This window comes from Piliocolobus tephrosceles, chromosome 6 (genome assembly GCF_002776525.5).
Source record: "Piliocolobus tephrosceles isolate RC106 chromosome 6, ASM277652v3, whole genome shotgun sequence".
Lineage (NCBI taxonomy): Eukaryota > Metazoa > Chordata > Mammalia > Primates > Cercopithecidae > Piliocolobus > Piliocolobus tephrosceles.
The window spans coordinates 83646397-83666857 of record NC_045439.1 but is presented as its reverse complement, the minus strand read 5'-3'; the positions used below and the strand labels follow the sequence as shown (position 1 = coordinate 83666857).

Here is a 20461-nt window from a genome sequence, read left to right as displayed (position 1 = left end):
CCGCCTCCCGGGTTTATGCCATTCTCCTGCCTCAGCCTCCCGAGTAGCTGGGACTACAGGCGCCCGCCACCTCGCCCGGCTAGTTTTTTTGTATTTTTTTAGTAGAGACGGGGTTTCACCGTGTTAGCCAGGATGGTCTCGATCTCCTGACCTCGTGATCCGCCTGTCTCGGCCTCCCAAAGTGCTGGGATCACAGGCTTAAGCCACCATGCCTGGCCAATTTTTGTATTTTTAGTAGAGAAGCGGTTTCACCAAGTTGGCTAGACTGGTCTCAAACTCCTGACCTCAGGTGATCTGCCAACCTTGGCTTTCCAAAGTGCTGGGATTACAGACGTGAGCCACCAAGCCTGACAGCCTGACTAACTCTTAAGCATCCTTCAGAACACAGCTTTGCTGTCCCTTCCTCCAGGAGCCTTTCTTGACCACTCCTTCCACTCAGACATAGTTAGGTTTCCCTGTAACATACTCCCTTAGCATCCAATATGTCTACTCTTATCATGGACGAAAATTATAATTAAGTAAGAAATGGTATCATTGTTGTTCAATGTCTGTGTTTCCTGTCATCATTGTATACCATACCCTTGCACAGACTATGCACCCAACATTTGTGAAATGAATGAGGACTGAATGAACAGTGAACAGAGATGGTTTTCCAGAACAAGTGGAATTAGAGTTGGGCCTTGAGGCAGAACGGGATTCCAACATCATAGTGATAGAGTGAAAGGAGCACTGGATTGAGAGGCAAGAGTCTGAGATTCTGAGTCTAGCTGTATGCTTTGTCTCTTCATTCAGGAGATATTCACTAAATGCCCACTGCATGCCAGGCATGGTAGTAGGTACTGGAGATATGCTGCAATTTGCCATGGTTACCAGGGTTACCACAGGACTGAAAAAAGGAGGAAGAACTCAGAAATGAAAACTTAAAACAAAAGAAACTGTTTTAAAGAAAGGGTCTGGGGAAGAAGAAGAAGGCTCCTTGCTTCTACTGAGCAAAGGCAGCCCTGAGCTTCTACAGCCCTTCATATTTATTGGGTAGAAAGAGCAGGGAGGAGGAGGTAACTATTGGTCAGCTGCTTAATTGGTCACAGGTTCACATTATTGCTAACAGGCTTCAGATGTGCCCAACCACAAGAAACACTGCTTGGGGTGTGACTGCCCTCAGCATTCCTTCTGGGCGGCAGAAGCAGTTTGTCAGTTTGCCAACATCCTGCTTTCATGAGAACAGTTTGCTGTTTACTCATATAGCCTCCAGTGGTATACTGAGTTGACCATGACCCTCACTCTTTCTGCCTACAACAGAGATACAGTGGTAAATAATACTGATACTGTTGGTCATGGTTCCCTCCTCCTGGAGGTCTAGAGAAGGATTCAGATGCAAGTCGAATAACCACACAAATAAATGTAAAATCCCAGCTGTGATAAGAGCCATGAAGATATGCATGGAACAATCAGTATATTTAAGAATGAGGTTTAGGCTGGGCATGGTGGCTCATGCCTGTAATTCTAGCACTTTGGAGACTGAGGCTGGCGGATCACCTGCGGTCAGGAGTTTAAGACCAGCCTGGTCAACATGGTGAAACCCTATCTCTACTAAAAATACAAAAATTAACCAGGTGTGGTGGTGCACACCTGTAATCCCAGCTATTTGGAAGGCTGAGGCAAGAGAATCACTTGATCCTGAGAGGCAGAGTTTGCAGTGAGCTGAGATTGTGCCACTGAATTCCAGCCTGGGCGACAGAGCAAAACTCTGTCTGAAAAAAAAAAAAAAAAAGAATGAGGTTTAACTGAGTTGTGGAGCCCAGGAAAGGCTCTGATAAGGAGATGTTTTTATTTACATTTTAAAATTGAAGCATAGCTTCAATAAGTTTTAACAAATGTATACACTAATGTAACCGTTCCCCAGATCAAGATACAGAAAATTTTTATCACCCAGAACATCCCCTGTGTCCCTTCCAGTCAATCCCCTCCCTGTCCCAGGAAATCACTGAAACTGATCTGATTTGTGTCAATGTAAATTAGTTTTGCCCATTCTATAACTTTGTAGAACTATGCTATATATATATACACACACATATACATTTTTTGTCTCACTTTCACTATCATTCTTCTGAGATTCATCCATGTTGTTGTGTGTCAGTAATCGATTGATTTATTTTTGCTGAGTAGTATTCTATCATATGACTAGTCCACAGTTTGTTTATCCATTCATCTGTTGATGAGTATTTGGGTGGTTTCTTGTTTTGGCTATTATGAATAAATCTGCTATGAACATTCTTGTACAATCCATTTTGTAGACATGTATTTCACTTCTCTTGGGCACTGAGATTCAGGAATAGAATTGGTGGTCATAGATTAGATATGCATTTAACTTGATGGACAATTGTCAGAGTTCTTCAAAGTAGTTTTGCCATTTTTATCCGCATACTAGCAATGTACGAGAGTTCCTGTTGCTCCACATCCCTATCAATATTTGGTATTTTCAGGTTTAAAAAAATTATTATTATTATTATGAGACAGAATGTTGTACTGTTGCCCAAGCTACAGTGCACTGGCGTGATCTTGGCTCACTGCAACCTCCGCCTCCTGGGTTCAAGTAAGTCTCCTGTAAGTTGGGATTACAGATGTGCACCACCACGTCCTGCTAATTTTTGTATTTTTAGTAGAGACAGGCTTTTGCCATGTTGGCCAGGCTGGTCTTGAACTCCTGACCTCAAGTGATCCACCCACCTCGGCCTCCCAAAGTGCTGGGATTACAGCCATGAGCCACTGTGCCCAGCATTAAAAAATTATTGAATTAAATATGTGCACGTGAAATGGCACCTCACTGTGGTTTAAAATTTCGTATTAGGAGAGATGAGTTGAAGCTGAGATCTAAAGGATGAGAAGTACACCAGGCAAAAAAGATGGGTTGCTCAGTATTTGGGGCAAAGAGAACAAAATATGCAAAGGCCCCCAACGTGAGATGAAGCAGAGCCATCACAAATAACTGAAAGGGAGTGTGGTGTGGGGTGAGGCTGCTGGGGGAAGTGGTGGGAAGCACTGAGCCATTCACCTTCAAGGAATCATGTGGATCTGGTCAATGTTCCTACCAGCAGTCACCATGGTGAACTAAAAAGCAAATAAAAAGGAATGTCCCAGGCTGTGTAAAACACCAGGAATTTCATATTATCCTGGGAAGTAGTCAGGGAGACTCATAAAGGCCAACATTGAATTTCTTGTCATCTCAGCAGAAAGGTACTCAGAATAGATTAAATCTGATTTATAGAAAGAAAAAAAATGAGGCATTTCTGGCATGTGACGGTTGTAGTTGAAAATTCATGCTTATCACATATGAAAGAGTAGGATTGCTGAGTAGTGTTGAATATCCTTTTGAAGTTTGAGATCATGAATTTAAAACGAAGTCATTTAGACAGTTTGTATGATTTTTCTCTGGCAACACTCAGCTGCTCAGGTACAGGCATGGTACCTTATTTCAGACTATAGGGCTCAGTCAGGTCGTGGTTTTTCCAGGAAAGTATGTTGAAAGTTGAAGTGGGCAAGGGAATGATTATAATGATGAATCATGTGCTCTAAATTGGACCAAGAAAGAAATGAAGAATGGATAAAGACACATTGGTGGGATTAGCAGATTAGTGGTCTCAGTGAGGTTGAAGAATTACAGCAAATAGGGTACTAGCACAAGGAAATGAAAGGCTAGGTGTTGGTGAATGGACAGTGGGGTATTATATTTTCATATTTCAAAGATGAAGCCCTCTTTGGGTGATTAAAGTGTTGACGGTATGAGCTCGAAAGCGTTGGTTTAGTTGAGGAGAAAGTTGGACATGAGAAGGTAAAAGGATTAAGAGATTATGGTACTGAATAGGTCATGAATATGGATGTTGAACTCACCCCATGGATGGAGTTCAAGGATGGTACCGGGCGTCGGAAGGGGCAGCGAAAAGATTACATTGACTGGGAGGTCACAAGATGACAACAATCAAGATGAGTGGGGTGGTAATCTGAATAGCAAGAGCTTTAAAGGGGCAGAGATCTTTACAAGAGGAATGAAACCATTAGGAAGTTCAAGGTCAACTCTAGGAACAGTACAAGCCTTTTGACTAACATCCTTCCAATGGCTGAGTGAACCATGTTCAAACCAATCCACGCGAAGCCTTTCAGATGGGAATGCTGTATTACAGGCCTTCCCACCAGGGGGCGCGATCAGCGACGGAGAGCCTAACTCCAAGCAGTCCCTGGAGGCCAGGAAAGTGTGTCTCAGCTTGAGCTCTGAGGACCCCTAGGGCTCTTCTAAGGTATTGCAAAGAACACAGCCAATCTCTGGCACAGCCACGTACACTTGTAGAGTGATTTTTTTTTTTTACAGTGTATGTAAATCTTGAACAACAACTAAATACAAATTCCTAAATTCTTTTACAGAAGTTACTGACTTAGACCAGGCATGGTGGCTCATGCCTGTAATCCCAGCACTTTGGGAGGCTGAGGCAGGCGGATCACCTGAGGTCAGGAGTTTGAGACCAGCCTGGCCAACATGGCAAAACCCTGTCTCTACTAAAAATACAAAACTTAGCTGGGCATGGTGGCAGCCGCCTGTAATCCCAGCTACTTGGGAGGTTGAGCACGAGAATCTCTTGAACCTGGGAGGTAGAGGTTGCAGTGAGCCGAGATCCCGCCACTGCACTCCAGCCCGGGCCACAGAACAAGACTCCATCTAAAAAAAAAAAAAAAAAATTACAGAATTATTAAAAGGTCTTAGTTATTATGTATTTTCTCAACAAAAAGTGACAAAGTACAGCTACTATCATGTGGAATTTGGAGACATTTCTCCCTGGGCAAAAGGGTTTTTCGTAAGTGCAGGTTTTGAGAGTTGACTGGTAACACCCATACTTAAAAATATTCTTCCCAGATCACTTTTTGCAAGCATGAGATAAGAAGAATACAAAGCTGGAGTCAGAATTGTAGTAGCATCATCAACATCAACATGAGTGTTTACTATGCACCAGAAACTGTTCTAAACATCGCACATAAATTTACTAATTTATTGCTTCTATAAACTTGTAAGGCAGGTGCTATCATTAGCACCATTTGACAGAAAATAAGGTCCAGAGAGATTAGGTCACTTGCCTAAGGTGACAGAGCTCCTGGATGGTAGTGTTGATGTTGTGGACTTGAATTTCATCTTTCCCTTAGCCAGAACAGTCTATGTTATGTCACAGGAACAAATACCCCTTGAATCTCACAGTTTAATTCAACAGAGGGTACCTGTTCTGTATGGGTTAGCAGAGGGGTTCAGCTTATTATGCTAACTCAGGGACTAATGCTGACATAAAGTTCTTTTTGATATGTGCTTTCATCGTCATGATCAGTAATCACTACCAAGACAAAAGAGTATGGAACAGAGTCTAAGCTGGAAATGAAATGCTTCTGCTTAAAAGCAATGCATGTCACTTTACACATTTCACTGACCCAAGCACATCACATGCCACTCCCGACTTCAAGGCGACAAGAAAATGCACTTCTACCATGAACCTATTAACAAGCAAACCAGACTGTTTGGCATTAATGATTAATACAAACATTCTCAGAGCTGGAGCCATTCGTGTCCTCCCTTGGCTTCAGCTTCCCTATCCACAAAAATAGCATGATCATTTTGTAAGAATCTCTTGTTGTAAGGATCAAAGAGCCATATTTGTTACAGCTATAATGAGGCAGAATGGTTGCATCCAACCAAAGCTTCCATCAGCTGAAAATATTGATCCCACCACAGGCAGCCCTGTAGCCCTCCTTACAGGGCAGTCTGCAGAATGGCCTTTGTCCAGAGGAAGGTATATGCCAATCTTTTTGTCACTCACACACCTGAGGTTTTGAAAGATACAGTTTTCACTTCAATCAACATGCCATAGTGGTCCTGGCCCTTGCTAGAAAGTCTGGTCTGGAACCACAAGCTGTTCAGTTCCTGTTGAAACCTCCAGACCACTTTAGCTTGACAGATTGCAAGGGTCTCCTTCTTCCAGGTCCTCCAAACCCTCTCTTTAAATCAAGTCAGGCCACCAGGACTGTTTACTTGGCTCCTCGGAGATTCCACAGACACTCCCAGGACGTCTGCTGTGAGTCAAGGATGAGCTAAGCCATAGAACTTTGCCAACCACAAGCGCTGAGGGTAGTACAAAAAATATCCCTAAAAAGAGCATTTCCCAAACTTCTATGCAAACAGTAGTAACCACACTGCCAATCACCCTCCAGAATGCTTTGCTAGATCCTTTCCTATGGGCCATTTGACCCTTCCTCACTCCTCTGCTAGCCTAGGCAATGCACTCCATGAGGGCGGGGACTATCTTTTCATGTGGGTTTCACTATGCGCCTGGGACACAGCACGTTCTCAATAAAGTTTCCCGCGTGAAGACGCTTCTCAGGAGTCTTCATGTAAGTTCATACATGATGACTTCCTTGTAGAATTGTGTCTATGAACATGCAATTAGGCTAGTTGAACTTTAGGCCCTGAGAGTCCATAAGCTAAAATAAGGCCCAGATGGGGGTGGGGAGGAGGAGTAGGCAGAAGCGGAAAAGGAGGACATTTCAGGCAAAGGGAGCGAAGTCCAGCAGGAAGGCACAAGGTAACAGGGGGCACAGGGGGCGCACCACTTTTCCTGGAAGGAAAAAACAGCAGATGAGAGAAGGAGTTGGAGCCAGTTACCAGTAGAGGTCTATGTTCAAAGTCCAGAAGGAAGAAACAGCAGGGCAGGGGACAATGAGAGGAAGGAGGAAAGGAGGCACGGTGTATGAAACTCTGCAGCCAAGAGCGCTAACAAATGAAAGGCAGGATGGGTGGAGGAAATGTACTGTGTTTCAAAGCTTCCTCTTATTTATGGGTGCGCCTGGGCCACAGAGGAGTAAACCGAACGAGGGCTTCCCGGTTCCCCACCGCCCGCAGAGCTGGCGGAGTCCCGCCTCGCCCCGTCACATGGCCAGAGGCGCCCTCGGCACGTGACCTACCTCGCGCTAGGCCAATCAGCCACTGCAGGGGCGGGTCCGCCGGGTCCGCGGGGCGGGAGTCTCCATCAGGGCCGCCTCTTCTCGCGAGCCTTGCGGCGGTCGCTCCTCAGCCGCCCACGACCCGGAGCGAAGGTCTCGCGAGGCTTGGGCGCTGCGGCGGCAGGAGGAGGACGGGGAAGGACGGAGCGGAGCCGCGGCTTCCTCCCTCGCTCACTCCCTCGCGCGCTCGCCCGCCCCCTCCCTCCCTCCCCTCCCTTCCCCGGCCCCGGCCCATTCGCTGTTGGGTCTTCTGCTGGGGAGGATGTCGGGCTCGTCGCTGCCCAGCGCCCTGGCCCTCTCGCTGTTGCTGGTTTCTGGCTCCCTCCTCCCAGGGCCAGGCGCTGCTCAGAACGGTAAGCCGGTCGCCGGGGGCGGGCCGGGCGGGGGCTGAGGGGCGCCGCGGCGGGAGAGGGCCCGGCTCTGGCCCGAGGGGACGCTGGAGCTCGGAGAAGGGGGCCGAGTGGGCGTCTGAGGGGCTGCGGGTCCGAAAAGAGGAGGCACTGGCCGCGGGTTTGAGGAGGCGCCCGTCCGAGCGGCGGGGGCGTCCAGGGAGAGCCCGAGGTGTTGCCGGCTCGGGGCTCCACGTCGTGGGGCTCGTCGTGCCGGGTCGGCGAGGGGACACGGAGGAAGCCGACGTGAGGAGCTGGAGTAGCGGGGGCGGATGAGGAGGGGGCACAGCTCTTAGGGAGGGTGGCGCAAGACGGGCGTTTGTGTTCCGGGCAACGGGGATGGTGGTGTCGGTCAGGCCCCCTGGGAGCTGGGGTCGTCTGGGATTCTAGGAGGCCCCGTAGGACTGGTGACATCCTTAAAAATAAGGGAGAAATTGGGGGGAAGAGAGTCCTGAAGCACACTAACGGTGAGCTGAGTACTAGATACCAAAGGAGGGGGTAAAGAATCAGGGAACCTTGGATCTGGGGATAGAGGGAGGGTGGGTGGGAAGATAAGGGAGTGGGTTGACTGCAGTAGGGGACCTGGAGAGAGAAGCAGCAGTATCTCCAAATGAGCTGGGGGAAGAGGGCTGGGTTTGCTAAAGAGGGTGGAGTGCTGGGCATTCTAGGGTAGTGGTTGGGAGAGCAAAAAGGAGTTTCTAAATAAGGAGAGGAAAATGAGCAGAGGATGGAGGGAAAGGGTTGGAACTGAGGTGGGGGAATATTTATTAGAGAAGTAAGGAGGCCTGGGTATAGAGATGGGGGTGGGGGAAGACGAAAAATAAGGGAAGGGAGTAAAATGCAGGAAGTCGGGGGTGTAATGTTGGTTTGCAGTGTGGAGGATAAATTAGGGAAGGGAGGAGTTGGTATGTGGCAAATGCTGTATGATATTGGTCGGGCCTTTGGGAAGACAGGGACACATAGCTGCAACTAACTGCAGTGGTGGGATTGAGGGCAGTGACTGGCAACAGGGAGACGGGGAAGTGGATTTTTGAGATTTAAAAGTTTCAATACAGAAGAGATGTTATTTCCGAGGAACCTGAAAGTGGCCCCTGGGAGGTGGTACAGTAGAAACGAGAGAATTAATGGGTTTTGAATTGAAGCTTCTTTGAGAAGATGGAGAAATGGTGGGGAATCATGGGCATAGGGATCTAAACAGAACAGATTCTGATTGAAGGCATGTGTTACCATTCAGCTGCTGAATTGATCTTTCAAAAGTGAGTCTAGGATTGTGAACCTGTTTCTGCCCTTGTGGAAACAGCCGTTAAGAGGTTAAAGAATATTTTTTCTATGAAGGAATTTATGAGAAGTCAGTACTGGAGAATGAACTATAAATTATTTTTGCTAATCTTTCAGTGTTTATTGGTTTTTGAGAAACTGAGTTTAAAATGCTGAATGTTAGAGGGAAAATATATGAATAAAGGATTGACAATATCCATCAGTTAAATATGTGTTTGTAGTACCAAATTTTATGTATGCTTCATGGCCTTGGATATCACTGCAGGCGTCAGGAAGGAAACATTTTTTCTGTCTCTAGCATTGAATATGCTAAGTGTATTGGGTATTTTTCCTGTTTTCCTGTAAGTATGATGAGTCCACTGTGGAAGGCAGGGTAGAGTTCGTCTTAATTTGTCTTATCAGTTTTTCGACTGTGTCAACAACATGACTTAAAGAAGCCTAATGCTAATTTTAGCTATTCAGTTTATGGTAATAGCATAGTTTCATTTTGCACAATAGGTGAGAGATTCTTGATCTTAACGTGTTTAATCTCTGCTGGCATAGCTTTTTTCCAATGACTTATAATACGGTAAAATTGTAGTTTCTTAGCAACTAAAGCGAGGTTTCTGGATAGGCCTATAAAGACTCATCTGTCTGCTCAGTGATATGTGTTCTAAATACAGCATAGAACGGCCTTTCCCTTGAAATGAGCTTGAATTCAGTCACATGACATGACCGATGAAATGAAGCTGAGCTGCTGGTTGACCCAAATGAATGTAAATTTAATTCAAGGAAAAATGGCTATTTTTGAGTTTGAGTTCGTGTAGTTAAGGATGCCATTTTATAGCTTTCTATAACATGTCTTATTATAATATTCACCCTTTCATTTAGTAATAAATAGCCCTGCAGTGATCTAACTTCATGTCATGGAGTTTGTATTTTCTTACAGTGCTTTCAAAAAGGGATACCTTGCTTGTGCATGTTGAAATGTTAGAAATGTTAGATTTTCTATTTAAATGATTGGAGGAAAAAAAACTCACAAGTGTCTCTGAATTGGAAATGTAGTTTAGGTTGAATATAGATGTTTTTCAAAAGATGTTTGTTTCATTATTCCTAAAATGAAGAATTTGGCCTGTATGACTCTCGAGGTCTCTTGAAACTCCAGTGAGTTTCTGACCCATTGCTGTGGGCATTCAGGGCTTTCATTCAGATTTTGTTTCTCATCCAAATATTTACACTTGTAAGACCAGTTCCAAGTAAAATCCTTATTTGTTGACTTTTATATGTATCATCAAAATGGTAGTTTAAAGAAGGAACTTGTTCTAAAAAGTAACCTTATAAGACATTCAAAAGCATTAGACTGCAATTGAGTGAGTGTAAACAAAGCAGTATAATATGATAATCAAGAGTGCACGCTTTGGACAGTAACAGACTCAGGTTTGAGTTCCAGCTCTCAGTAGCTGAGTGACCTTGAGTAATGCAAACTTCAGTTTCATCATCTGTAAAATGGGGATTACAATAATGTCCATTCCCTAGGGATGATGTGAGGTTTATTAAATGAGGTAATGGCAGCTTAGCGTTCAGCCTGGAATATTGTGAGTCTCAGTACATGTTAGCTATTACTATTATCCTTTAAAGAGTAGCATTGTTTATTATTTATTTTCCTTCATGTGTATATTGAAAACTTGATTGTTAATGCTGCTGTCATGGTAACTAGGCCATTTGAAGGCCCCACATAGAGATTTGTGCTTTTGCTTATGTAACTTTCTCAGAAAAGTGACCAGCTGCACTGTGTCTGCAATTGCCAATTCTGGTGAGGAAGTTAATATTTTCAGTTGAGTTTCTGGGAGAGACTTTATGGGTTTTTTTTTCTTTCTTTCTTTTTTCAGTGAACCAAATCTTTCAAATGGGCCAGGTATCACTTTCTCATAGAATGTTATTGTTGTGAATAAGAGAAATAGAATGTGGTACCCAGCACACAGTGGGAGTGTTATAGGTGTTAGTTGAATTAATAAATGCGGAATGGTGTGTAAAAACGTAATATATTCATATGGAAAATATGACATCACATAATTAACACTGTTCAGTGGAGGAAAATAAGGAATCTAATGAATCTTACTTTTAACGACCTAAATTTTAGAAACCATTTTGCTTGGGTGATACTAGATAGTTGTGAACATTGTGCTTTGTAATAATGCCAGTATTTGCATTAGATGATTCATGGATCTTTTTCTCTTCTGTCAAGGGCTGTTTGCTTCAGTGGTTTGGCAATTTTCTCTCCCTGAGTACATTTTTAGAGGTGTATTTGCTAATTGGTTTTGTGTCTCCTATTTGAGCTGAAATGAGCAACAGAAGACAAATCTTATCTATGGCAGCTGTGGCACAAATGACATGCCAAATGTCAAGCAAAAAATTTTGAGATAATCCAAGTAAGATTTGACCAGAAGAAATAGTTTGCCTTGAAATAAAGCCCTTCCTAAGGAGATCCCAGGCTTTCAGTCTCTCAGGCTACTGGCTAAACTGTCACTACTGATATAATGGAGCACCCAGGCATGAGAAATTGGTTGGGTCTGGGAGGACAGGCCATGTTGCTACATCAGGACCCATTCCCTGGGTTTGTTTTACAAGGTTACTGGATCCAAATTAGAAAGAGATACAGATGGGTTTTTGTGTTGCCTGACACGGTAGAGCTTAACCTGTGAGTATACCAAGATTTAAAACCACAAAAGGAAATAAAAACCCTTAAATGTCAGGTTGGAATTCATTACAGGTCTGACTTCGCGTGATACAGATCCTTATGAGAAATTAGACTGTTTTGAGGGAATCCCTTTGTTTTTTCTTGTTAATACAGATCTGATGTGAAACAGTTTCTTTTGTGGATTATACCTTTAGACATTAATAAAAAGCAACATTATATTATCTTTATTTAAATGTTAAAATAAAATTTAAATAAAAATAGTTATTTAATTAAAAGAAAGATTTAATTGGACCTTGAAAGATGACCAAATGTAATTAGAAAAGTGCTCTGTCAGTTTGAACATTGTTTTTCATTAGTCTGAGGTACTTTTTAAAAGTAAGGTGTTTTGTGTGTAAACTCTGAAACTTTGCTGGATCTGTGTAAAGGTTTTTTACAAAGATTCGGGAAGGAGATAAAGTGCTAATATCTATTAAAATGAAGTATGTAGAAAAACAGTGAGTGGCCATGTTGGATACCGTACAAGAGATGTTCAACAAAAATTTGAATAAAATTATGCAAAGTAGTTTTGGAAAAGTGAATTTTATGAAAATTGTTCTGATGTATTCTATTCAATTTATTGTTTGCAGTGAGAGTACAATCTGGACAGGATCAGAAGTAGAGAATGAAGTTGTAAGAGAAAGGGAAAGAGAAGAAAGGCTGCAGTAGTACAAGGATGCAAGAATGAGGAATGAATCTTCGTTTGAGGAACATCCGGAAAAATAGAATCTGTCAGAAAGAGTAAATAGACCAGGGACCTCTAAAGTAAATTTGCACATCAAAGTTAAAATAATGGTGGAGAATCACCTCCTGTGAACAATTGGCTTAGCTTTCAGTATGCCTCTTTAAACAAAACATTATCATTTTATACACATTTTTAAAATGTCGTTCATAACATGGAGTTTAATTTTAAGCACCTTAGATAATGCATTTGTAAGCTTGTTTGTGAAATTTTTACGGTTTTTTTTTTTTTTTCCAAAATTCCTAATTTTAGTTGGTAAGGATTGGCTTTGGGAAGACAGGAAACCCCTCCAGTAAAATTAATTGGTTATAAATGGTTACATATTTTAGGCTTATATACATAACGAAACTTCTTACTGAATTTAAAAGTGATCTTGTGTAAAAACATTATTCTAGTGATATTGATGTCCAAATTTAAGAGAGTGAATACACAAGTAAAATGTATCTGCTTTTTAAGGATCTATTCAGTTTAGGAAGGAGAGTCAAAATTTGTATATAATTTCAATTTATTATATTGTCTGAAACTGAAAGTAGGCCTAACTTTTGTTTGCTTTTGTGTATATACAAAGGCAAATATTTATCAATCAAGCCTTATTAATTTGAGGTTATTTTGACCTGATTGCTCAGAACTTTAGTCTATCTGTATATAAATGGGGTTTTCTAAATATTTAAAGAATTTCCTACGTATGTAAATTTACTTGCACACAGTAAGTTAGGGGAGACATTTAATCTTCCTCAGATACCTGCTGGTTTTTTGTTGTGTTTATTGTTTTTCAAATAAATAAACTGAGTGTTATCCATTTATTAAAATAGAATGTGGTCAGCTTGATGGCAACATCTTGTATTGAGTTTCTTCTACTAAAAGGTGCTAAATGATATTCTCTTGCATTTCTGAAACAATTACGGAATATTTTAAGACTAGCCTTCGTACCAAATAATCTTAACTACTGGAGCTTTATGATATGCTTTATGGTATTTTCCAGAAATATGTCAATATGTTTTTTTTTTTTTTTTTTGAGATGGAGTCTTGCTCTGTTGCCCAGGCTGGAGTGCAGTGGCATGATCTCGGCTCACTGCAGCCTCTGCCTTTTGGGTTCAAGCAATTCTCCCTGCATCAGCTTCCTGAGTAGCTGGGATTACAGGTGACCGCCGCCACACCCAGCTAATTTTTGTATTTTTAGTAGAGGTGGGGTTTCACCATGTTAGCCAGGCTGGTCTCGAACTCGTGACCTTAGGTGATCCGCCCACCTTGGCCTCCCAAAGTGCTGTGATTACAGGTGTGAGCCACCGTGCCCGGCTGAAATATGCCAATTTGGATATCCTTCTCTTACCTTATTAAAAATCATCGGTCACCCAGATATTACTTCAAATTTACTAGACAATGAAATATAAATGAGATGGTATGAAATCACTCTGAAAGTATTAGGGTTGGATATATTATGTAAGTTTCTATAATTAGAAAACATTAAGTCCCAAATCGTACCAATAGTTTTAATCATGTCTAAATGGATACTCACATACTAAACATGATTAAATATAAAATATATGATGAAATGTCACATCCTTTTCTGATAGAATACCAATAAGGCATAGTATTTCATGTGCAGGAAGATACAGGAAAACAAACAAGAGTTTGTTTGCATATATAAATTGTTATGCTTTTGAGATTCTTTTCTTCCTGATGGTAGTATTTGGAAACCATTGGACTAGATGATGTCTAAATTTCCTTTCAGTTCTAAAAATTACTAATTCTCTCAGAGATAATACCACTTTCTGTTTAAAAGGTTTTAGAACTTACTTTGGATATAATGAAAATTAACTTTGAGGCATGCACTGTTTTGAAATCTGCCTCTAAATCTACTTCAGACAACCCTTGCAGTTCTTGTTTCAAGGGAGGCAGAACAATGTTATGCAGAGATCTTAAACTTGCTGGGAAAATTGCCAGCGTGAATAAAGAAGTGAATATTCCTGTCAGGTAGGTAGGTATTTTATGATCTTTCTGTTGGCTGAAAGTGGTTGGCTAATAAAGAGACAATGAAACACACTTAACTGTTTGTATTTTTATGTTATCTTTTGAGAAAGTTTGTTTTCTATATATGAGTTAGTTTCTGCAGTCCCTTCTGCATTGTTTAAGATCGGGGAAATCCGTCCATTGTAGTCGAAGAATGCAACCCCAAGTGTTACCTGAATTAAATCCAAGCAATTCCTAGATTGTTATTCCTTAGAAACATTGTGTTTAAAGTTCTCAATTTGTAAACATTCATTGTACTACTTTGTTATCTGTTAGGTCCATTTCTTTGCCTTTTTTTTCTTTTAGATCTTCAGAATTTCAAACATGTACAAAAATAGATTAAATAATGTAATAAACCCCCGTGTATTCATCATCTAGTTTCAGCTGCATCCTTGCTACTTATTAATTTAAAAATAACCTAAAAATTACATTGCAAACTAGAATTTTCTAGGACCTGAAATATAGTCAGTAGGGGTTAGTTTATGTGAGTAAAACATAATATTTGGCTTACATGTAATCATGTTGAAATTACTTTAAAAATAAAGCTCTTTAGAAAAAGGCTTTCAAACTTTTTTGTCTGTGACCCAGATAGAGTAGTTTTTGACTAATAGAAATTTGTAACAAAATTACACAAATATGTAACATTTTGTGAAACATTACCTATTCTTAATCTGTGTGAGGTAGTTAAGAGAACCATAGTGACCTTCTAAATTGAATTCACAGTTCATTCATGGGCCATGAAACTCAGTTGAAAAACAGCATTTTCAGGTATGGAGCAGTTTTGGGTTTTTGTTTATTTTTTACATGCTGTATTAGTCTGGAATAATTACGATTTTTATTAACACAATAAGGATTTTCACTAGGCATTTATCAGTAATATCAGCACATACTGTTATTAGTCATTATGAGTAAAGAAAATACAACATTTTGGATTTATACATTAGCCATTATATATAGTGACTTTTTTTCCTATTAGAACTTCAGAAATGGGAAGCCACAGTAATTTGAATATCATAATCAAGTCATAACTTTTCCAGTATATTCAGTTGAGCTTCGTTTTAAATTAGACCTTGTGTTCCTTATTCCCGAGCCTTGGAGTTTAGTGCAGGGCTGGGAGTACTAATGTTTATTCTAAGCCGAATGCTTTACTTGGTTGCTGTAGTCTGAGGCACATTTCTGTTGAGTACAGATTGACTTGAGTACTGGCCAAGGGAAGAGAGAGAGGGGAAGCAGAACCATCACTAAAGAATCATCTGCCGTTCACGTTTAAGATCCTAGAGTAGTGGGATTATTTCTTAGTTTTTAGACACTGCTTCCTGGAGGAAAAGAAGGCAACAAGATGTCTTCCTTTGTTGGCAGCTATCTGAAATACTTCTAAATTCATAGATTGAAGGAATGTGTTAAATTTAACTTGGGATTTTTTGATTATACGGGTTTAGCAGGTTTGGGATCAATCCAGTGGAACAACTGGAAAAAAATAGCACAGGAGCTCTAGCATTGAAATTGCATTCATTAATGCTGAATCTCAAATTATGCATCAAGGGAGATGAAATAAATGGCCCTAATGCAAACCAGGAAACTGCTACCTGGAAAAGAGCAAGTATAAAGAGGTTTCAGATAGCTTGCAGTGAATTGTCATTGAATTACCCTTACACAAATAACACAGTGATCACGTATCAAAAGTATGGTGCTACCTCTAACAGTGTTACTGTTTTCTTACTAGGATTGAACTCCAAATAAGAATACTTTCTAACCACATTTTGGAAGAGACATAGAATCGATGTTGATGGTAGCTTAAGATTTAGGAGAAAAGCCTGAAGGAGCTAAACTTAGGAAAAGGGAGCACTAGGGGGATGTGATTATCTATTAATACTTTCAAGGTAGCAGTGTAAATGAAGTAAGGGAATTAGGCAGTCTCCAAAGATGGATAGGCTGTATCAAAGAGCAATGGCCTAGAGCACAGGGAAGAAAAGCATAGGTTTAGTATTAAGATGATTTTAATAAAACCAGTAGAAGAATAGTTGTTTGCACTCATTGTCGGAACCATTATAAGTAGGACAAAAGAGCTGGTTGAGAGGGCACTTTAAACCAGAAGTGATCTTTCTGTTGTATTTAGTACTGTGCTTGTTTAGGAGCTCAATGAGAGAAAAATCTTTATGGAAATGAATATGAAATGAAATGGGCTTTTCAAAAGTTAGTGTGTTTTTCTATTGTTTGTTTTGTTTTGAAACAGGGTCTCGCTCTATTGCCTAGGCTGGAATGCAGTCGCGCGATCATTGCTCACTGCAGCCTCAACCTTCCAGGCTCAGGTGATCCTCCTGCCTCAGCTTTCCAAGTAGCTGGGACCACAGGCATGTACTACCATGCCTGGCTAATTTTTAAATTTTTTATGGAGATGAGGTCTCCCTATGTTGCCCAGGCTGGTCTCAAACTCCTGGACTAAAGTGATCCTCCTGCCTCTGCCTCCCAAAATGCTGGGATTACAGGCATGAGCCACAGCCCCCTGCCAGCTAGAAGTTTTTAAAGATCAGAAATTCGTGTTTCTAGCTCTAAACTTCTATAATTATGAATCCAAGAAAAATGGTAGATTAACTTTGGAATCCATTAAGGTAGCTTTTAGGACTTGCCTGTGATTCTAAAACAGAATTTCGTTTACTATAACCTTCAGAAGCAGCTTCTTTTTGTTATCAAAAAGCTAAACTATGAAACTCTTCCAATATGTGTGTAATACAAAGAAGCCTAAATAATAAAGAGCCCATTAGACTTTAGGTGAAACCTAGTAAAAGTATAACCTTTGGCCATTAGTAATTAAGCTTTTTATTTTGTATGGTAAATATGTGCTATTAAAAACCTGGTAAAGGACACTTTCATCCTAACTCCTGAGACTTCATTAGTTAAAATTCTGCCGTGATAGAAACCATAGCTTGTTCTTTAAAAGTGGGAGCTGGTGCTGTAATACTTTGGTAGAGATGGGAGCTCACTTTCATTAGTTTGAAGAGTGTAGGGTTGTCAGATAAAATATAGAATGCCCAGTTATATTTGAATTTCAGATCACAAATGAAGAATTTTTATTAATATGGCGACCCTGGAAGAATGTATCTTTGCTATTTTGGCCTTCCAGTTAGAACTTAAAAGACAGACTTGTAATTTGGTGAGGTTTTTGTGTATTAAAAGAAATCTTCCTAATGTAGATTTAATGTGGACAAAATCATGTTGCATTGCAAATTTTGTATGAGAAAATATAGGATAGAGTAGCATTGTTTTATTTTGATAACCTTATATTTCTATATATGTTTTCTTCAGTTCAGCTACCTTATAACTGACAGTACTTTTTTTCATTTATTCTCTGAAAATTAAAGCTGTTTTCGAGAAGAAGGTGGGCTGAGGGCCTCAGGCTTTTTTTTTTTTAAACAATTCTCCCCCTTCTTACCTAAAATATTTAAAAATTTAGGGCATTATTGCCTAAAGTGTATATGATAAGGATGTTTCTGGGGCTTCTCTTTTAAGGATTGCCCTTTTCCTTATTTATACCTGGGGGCTTGGAATGTATTTGTATTCTTGGTTTGGAAGAAGAAAAAGGTATAAACAAAGATGGGATCAACCACACCCTTTTCTTTCTAATAGGTTCAAAATAATTTTCATTTGCTGAATTGTAACCACCTGATTTAGAGAGTCAGAAAGTGGATGTTAACAATGCAGACAGACTAGGGATGTGATTACTTTGTTTTTCTTTCTTTCTTTTTTTTTTTTAAGAGACGGAGTCTCGCTTTGTCACCCAGGCTGGAGTGCAGTGACGCGATCTCGGCTCACTGCAACCTACACCTCCCGGGTTCAAGCGATTCTCCTGCCTCAGTCTCCCATGGGATGTGATTACTTTATGCCTAAATTTCAGTACCAAGAAAATCATGGTTTGATGAGTTTTTAGTAGTGGTGTGTCCCTGTTTATCAGTAATTCATTATGGGAGCTCTTCCTTTTGTCGTTTTGTTATGGGCTGAGGCAAGGAGTGGTGTTTATAAGAATAAGCGGAATTGAACAATGGGAGAATGATATTAAGGAACATGAAACAGGAGAATGATATTAAGGAACATGAAACATAACCCTAGTTATACTTACCCATATTTATTTGAAATATATTTAAGGTAATTTTTAAAAGTATTAAAAGTAACTTGTAGTTTTTATGAAAGTAGGAAATTACCATTGTAAATATAAAATGTGAATAAGAACTATACTGAAAAGGTCATCTTGTCGGGCAATGAAGTTAAATAGAACATTGGATTTGGCAGTAGCCCTGAAATACTGTCTGTCTGCATTTTAGTGCTCTGGTTTCTATTTTAAAAATTAGTATAATACTTAGCCCATAGAGTTTTATGGGATTAAATTATAATGTATGCTAAAGTGCTTAATAAACTGCTATATTTTTAAATGGCATGCTTGTTTAGCTTTGAGTTATAAGGCATGGTATTTATAGTGTTTACCCTTAATAGGTTAACTGCAACTCTGGTGATTCATAAGAAAGTTAAGAGGAAAAATAAGGTACTAATGAGAAAGGCCAGATTATTTCAACGTTGGCTCTTTTGACAAATGATGATTATATCATTAAAATGTGCATTTTAAGTGGTTGTTAATAGGCCAGTCTTTTCATTGAATTAATTAGGGTCCTCTCTACTAGGGAAGGTTGATACTGAATTTCTATAGTCTTTGTAGTGTGCTCACTGCTGTCACTTCAAGTTAAATTTTGTCACAGGGACCCTTGTTATTTTTCATCCCCATTCTCTCCTTTCCTCCCCGAGATAGGTAACTGAAAGTGAAATCAGATGTCTATGTTTCCTTTTTATAGCAAATTTTTGTAACTGCCTTTTACTGTCCTGCAATAAAATTCATAGGTGTTTTGACCTACCTACATGTTATTGAAGAAAAAACAATCTGATGTCCTAAATGTAATATAAAGGAGAAAATAAGGGAAAGTAACTCTAATAATAAAATGTTTAGATCAGTCTGTAAGTACTAAGGGATGGCTACACAGAAAGACATTGGAGTAGCCCATTGTTTATATTAGAAAAACCAAGCTACAAATTCAGACCGATACAGTTGTGTTGTAATGGTGAATCGAATACTATAGGCAGTGTTGCTGTTGATAATGTGATTTTCTGAAAAGGTGAACGGCTCTTGGTAGAGTTCCAAATGAAACAAAGAACAGTCTATTCTCACTTTACACAGTAATTACATTCCTAGAAAATTAAGTGATGATTAAAATCATGCAAGAATACTTTGTGTTATATTTAAATCAGAGTTGGGTTCTGGGCTCAGAACAAGTTTTTCATCTTGAATGTCATTTGAACGTGGTGTAGGAAGCGGGACAATTCTTTACTGTGTAAGACTTTTCCCTACTTTATGGGATATTGAGAATCCTTGGTGCCTGCCCACTAAAGACTAGTAGTTTCACCTCAGTCATTGTGTCAACCAAAAATAGACAAATTTCCAAAATGCCCTATAAAAGGCAGGGCAGCCCCCATTGAGAATATCTTCAGTTTGTTCCTGTACTTGTAAGTATCTTCTGATGTGGGATTATAGTACTTGGTCCCTAGGACTATCAGTAGTGAAAGCCACATCCCATCTAGGAATGGAAAGGCAAGGAGAGCAGCTGTTGACTTGCCTTTATTCTTTTTGTTAACATGCATTAAAGCAGGGTTTGCAAACTCATTTACCACAAGAACTAAACAAGTACCATTTGCTAAACTAGAGAGTACATGCTTTGAAAACACTGAAAGTTGGATTTAAAAACACCATGCTGATGAAATGAAATTATCAGTGGGCCTCCAAGTTGTGTCCTTTTCACCAAAGGATTATATTATGAATTTTGGAGCCTGAGAGATTAGGTTGAAACCCTGATTTTTGGCAAATCTCTTAATTTCTCTTAGCCTCTGTTTCCTCAGCTGCTTATTAGACATAATGCACACCTCACAGGATGGTGGGTAGATTGCATACATACGAAGCCCAGTACAGTACTTAACACAAGATACATGTGCTTAGCTAACTTTTCTCTCTGCCCTAATACCCATTCAGTTATCTTGGTTACTTTTTAACCTTTTGTTTTAAAGTTAGCTATGTGTTCTATAGTAAAATGATTATAAGATTTGAAATCTTTAATATAGAGGATATTAGTCCCTTCTTATTTTTAACAAGCAACAAAGTAGTTAAAATGAACTTTTTTGGTTAACACACAACTTATTTACCTTTTAGAGTATGTGGAACCTGATGCTTACAACACTAAATGCGCTTATTCCAAACTATTTCAGTAG

The 20461-nt window shown here is 40.0% G+C and overlaps 1 protein-coding gene across 2 annotated transcripts in view; it reads left to right on the top strand.

The window, feature by feature from the left end:
- The first annotated feature begins 7103 nt into the window (after positions 1-7103).
- Positions 7104-20461, top strand: part of NPTN (neuroplastin) — a 71950-nt gene continuing 58592 nt past the window's right edge. Inside the window, exon 1 of one of the 2 annotated variants that reach the window (XM_023193094.3) lies at positions 7104-7382. In XM_023193094.3, the coding sequence (XP_023048862.1) occupies positions 7292-7382 (91 nt within the window). In that variant the 5' untranslated portion in view covers positions 7104-7291. The remainder of the gene's footprint in view (positions 7383-20461) is intronic. The other variant, XM_023193095.1, reaches the window with a different exon arrangement.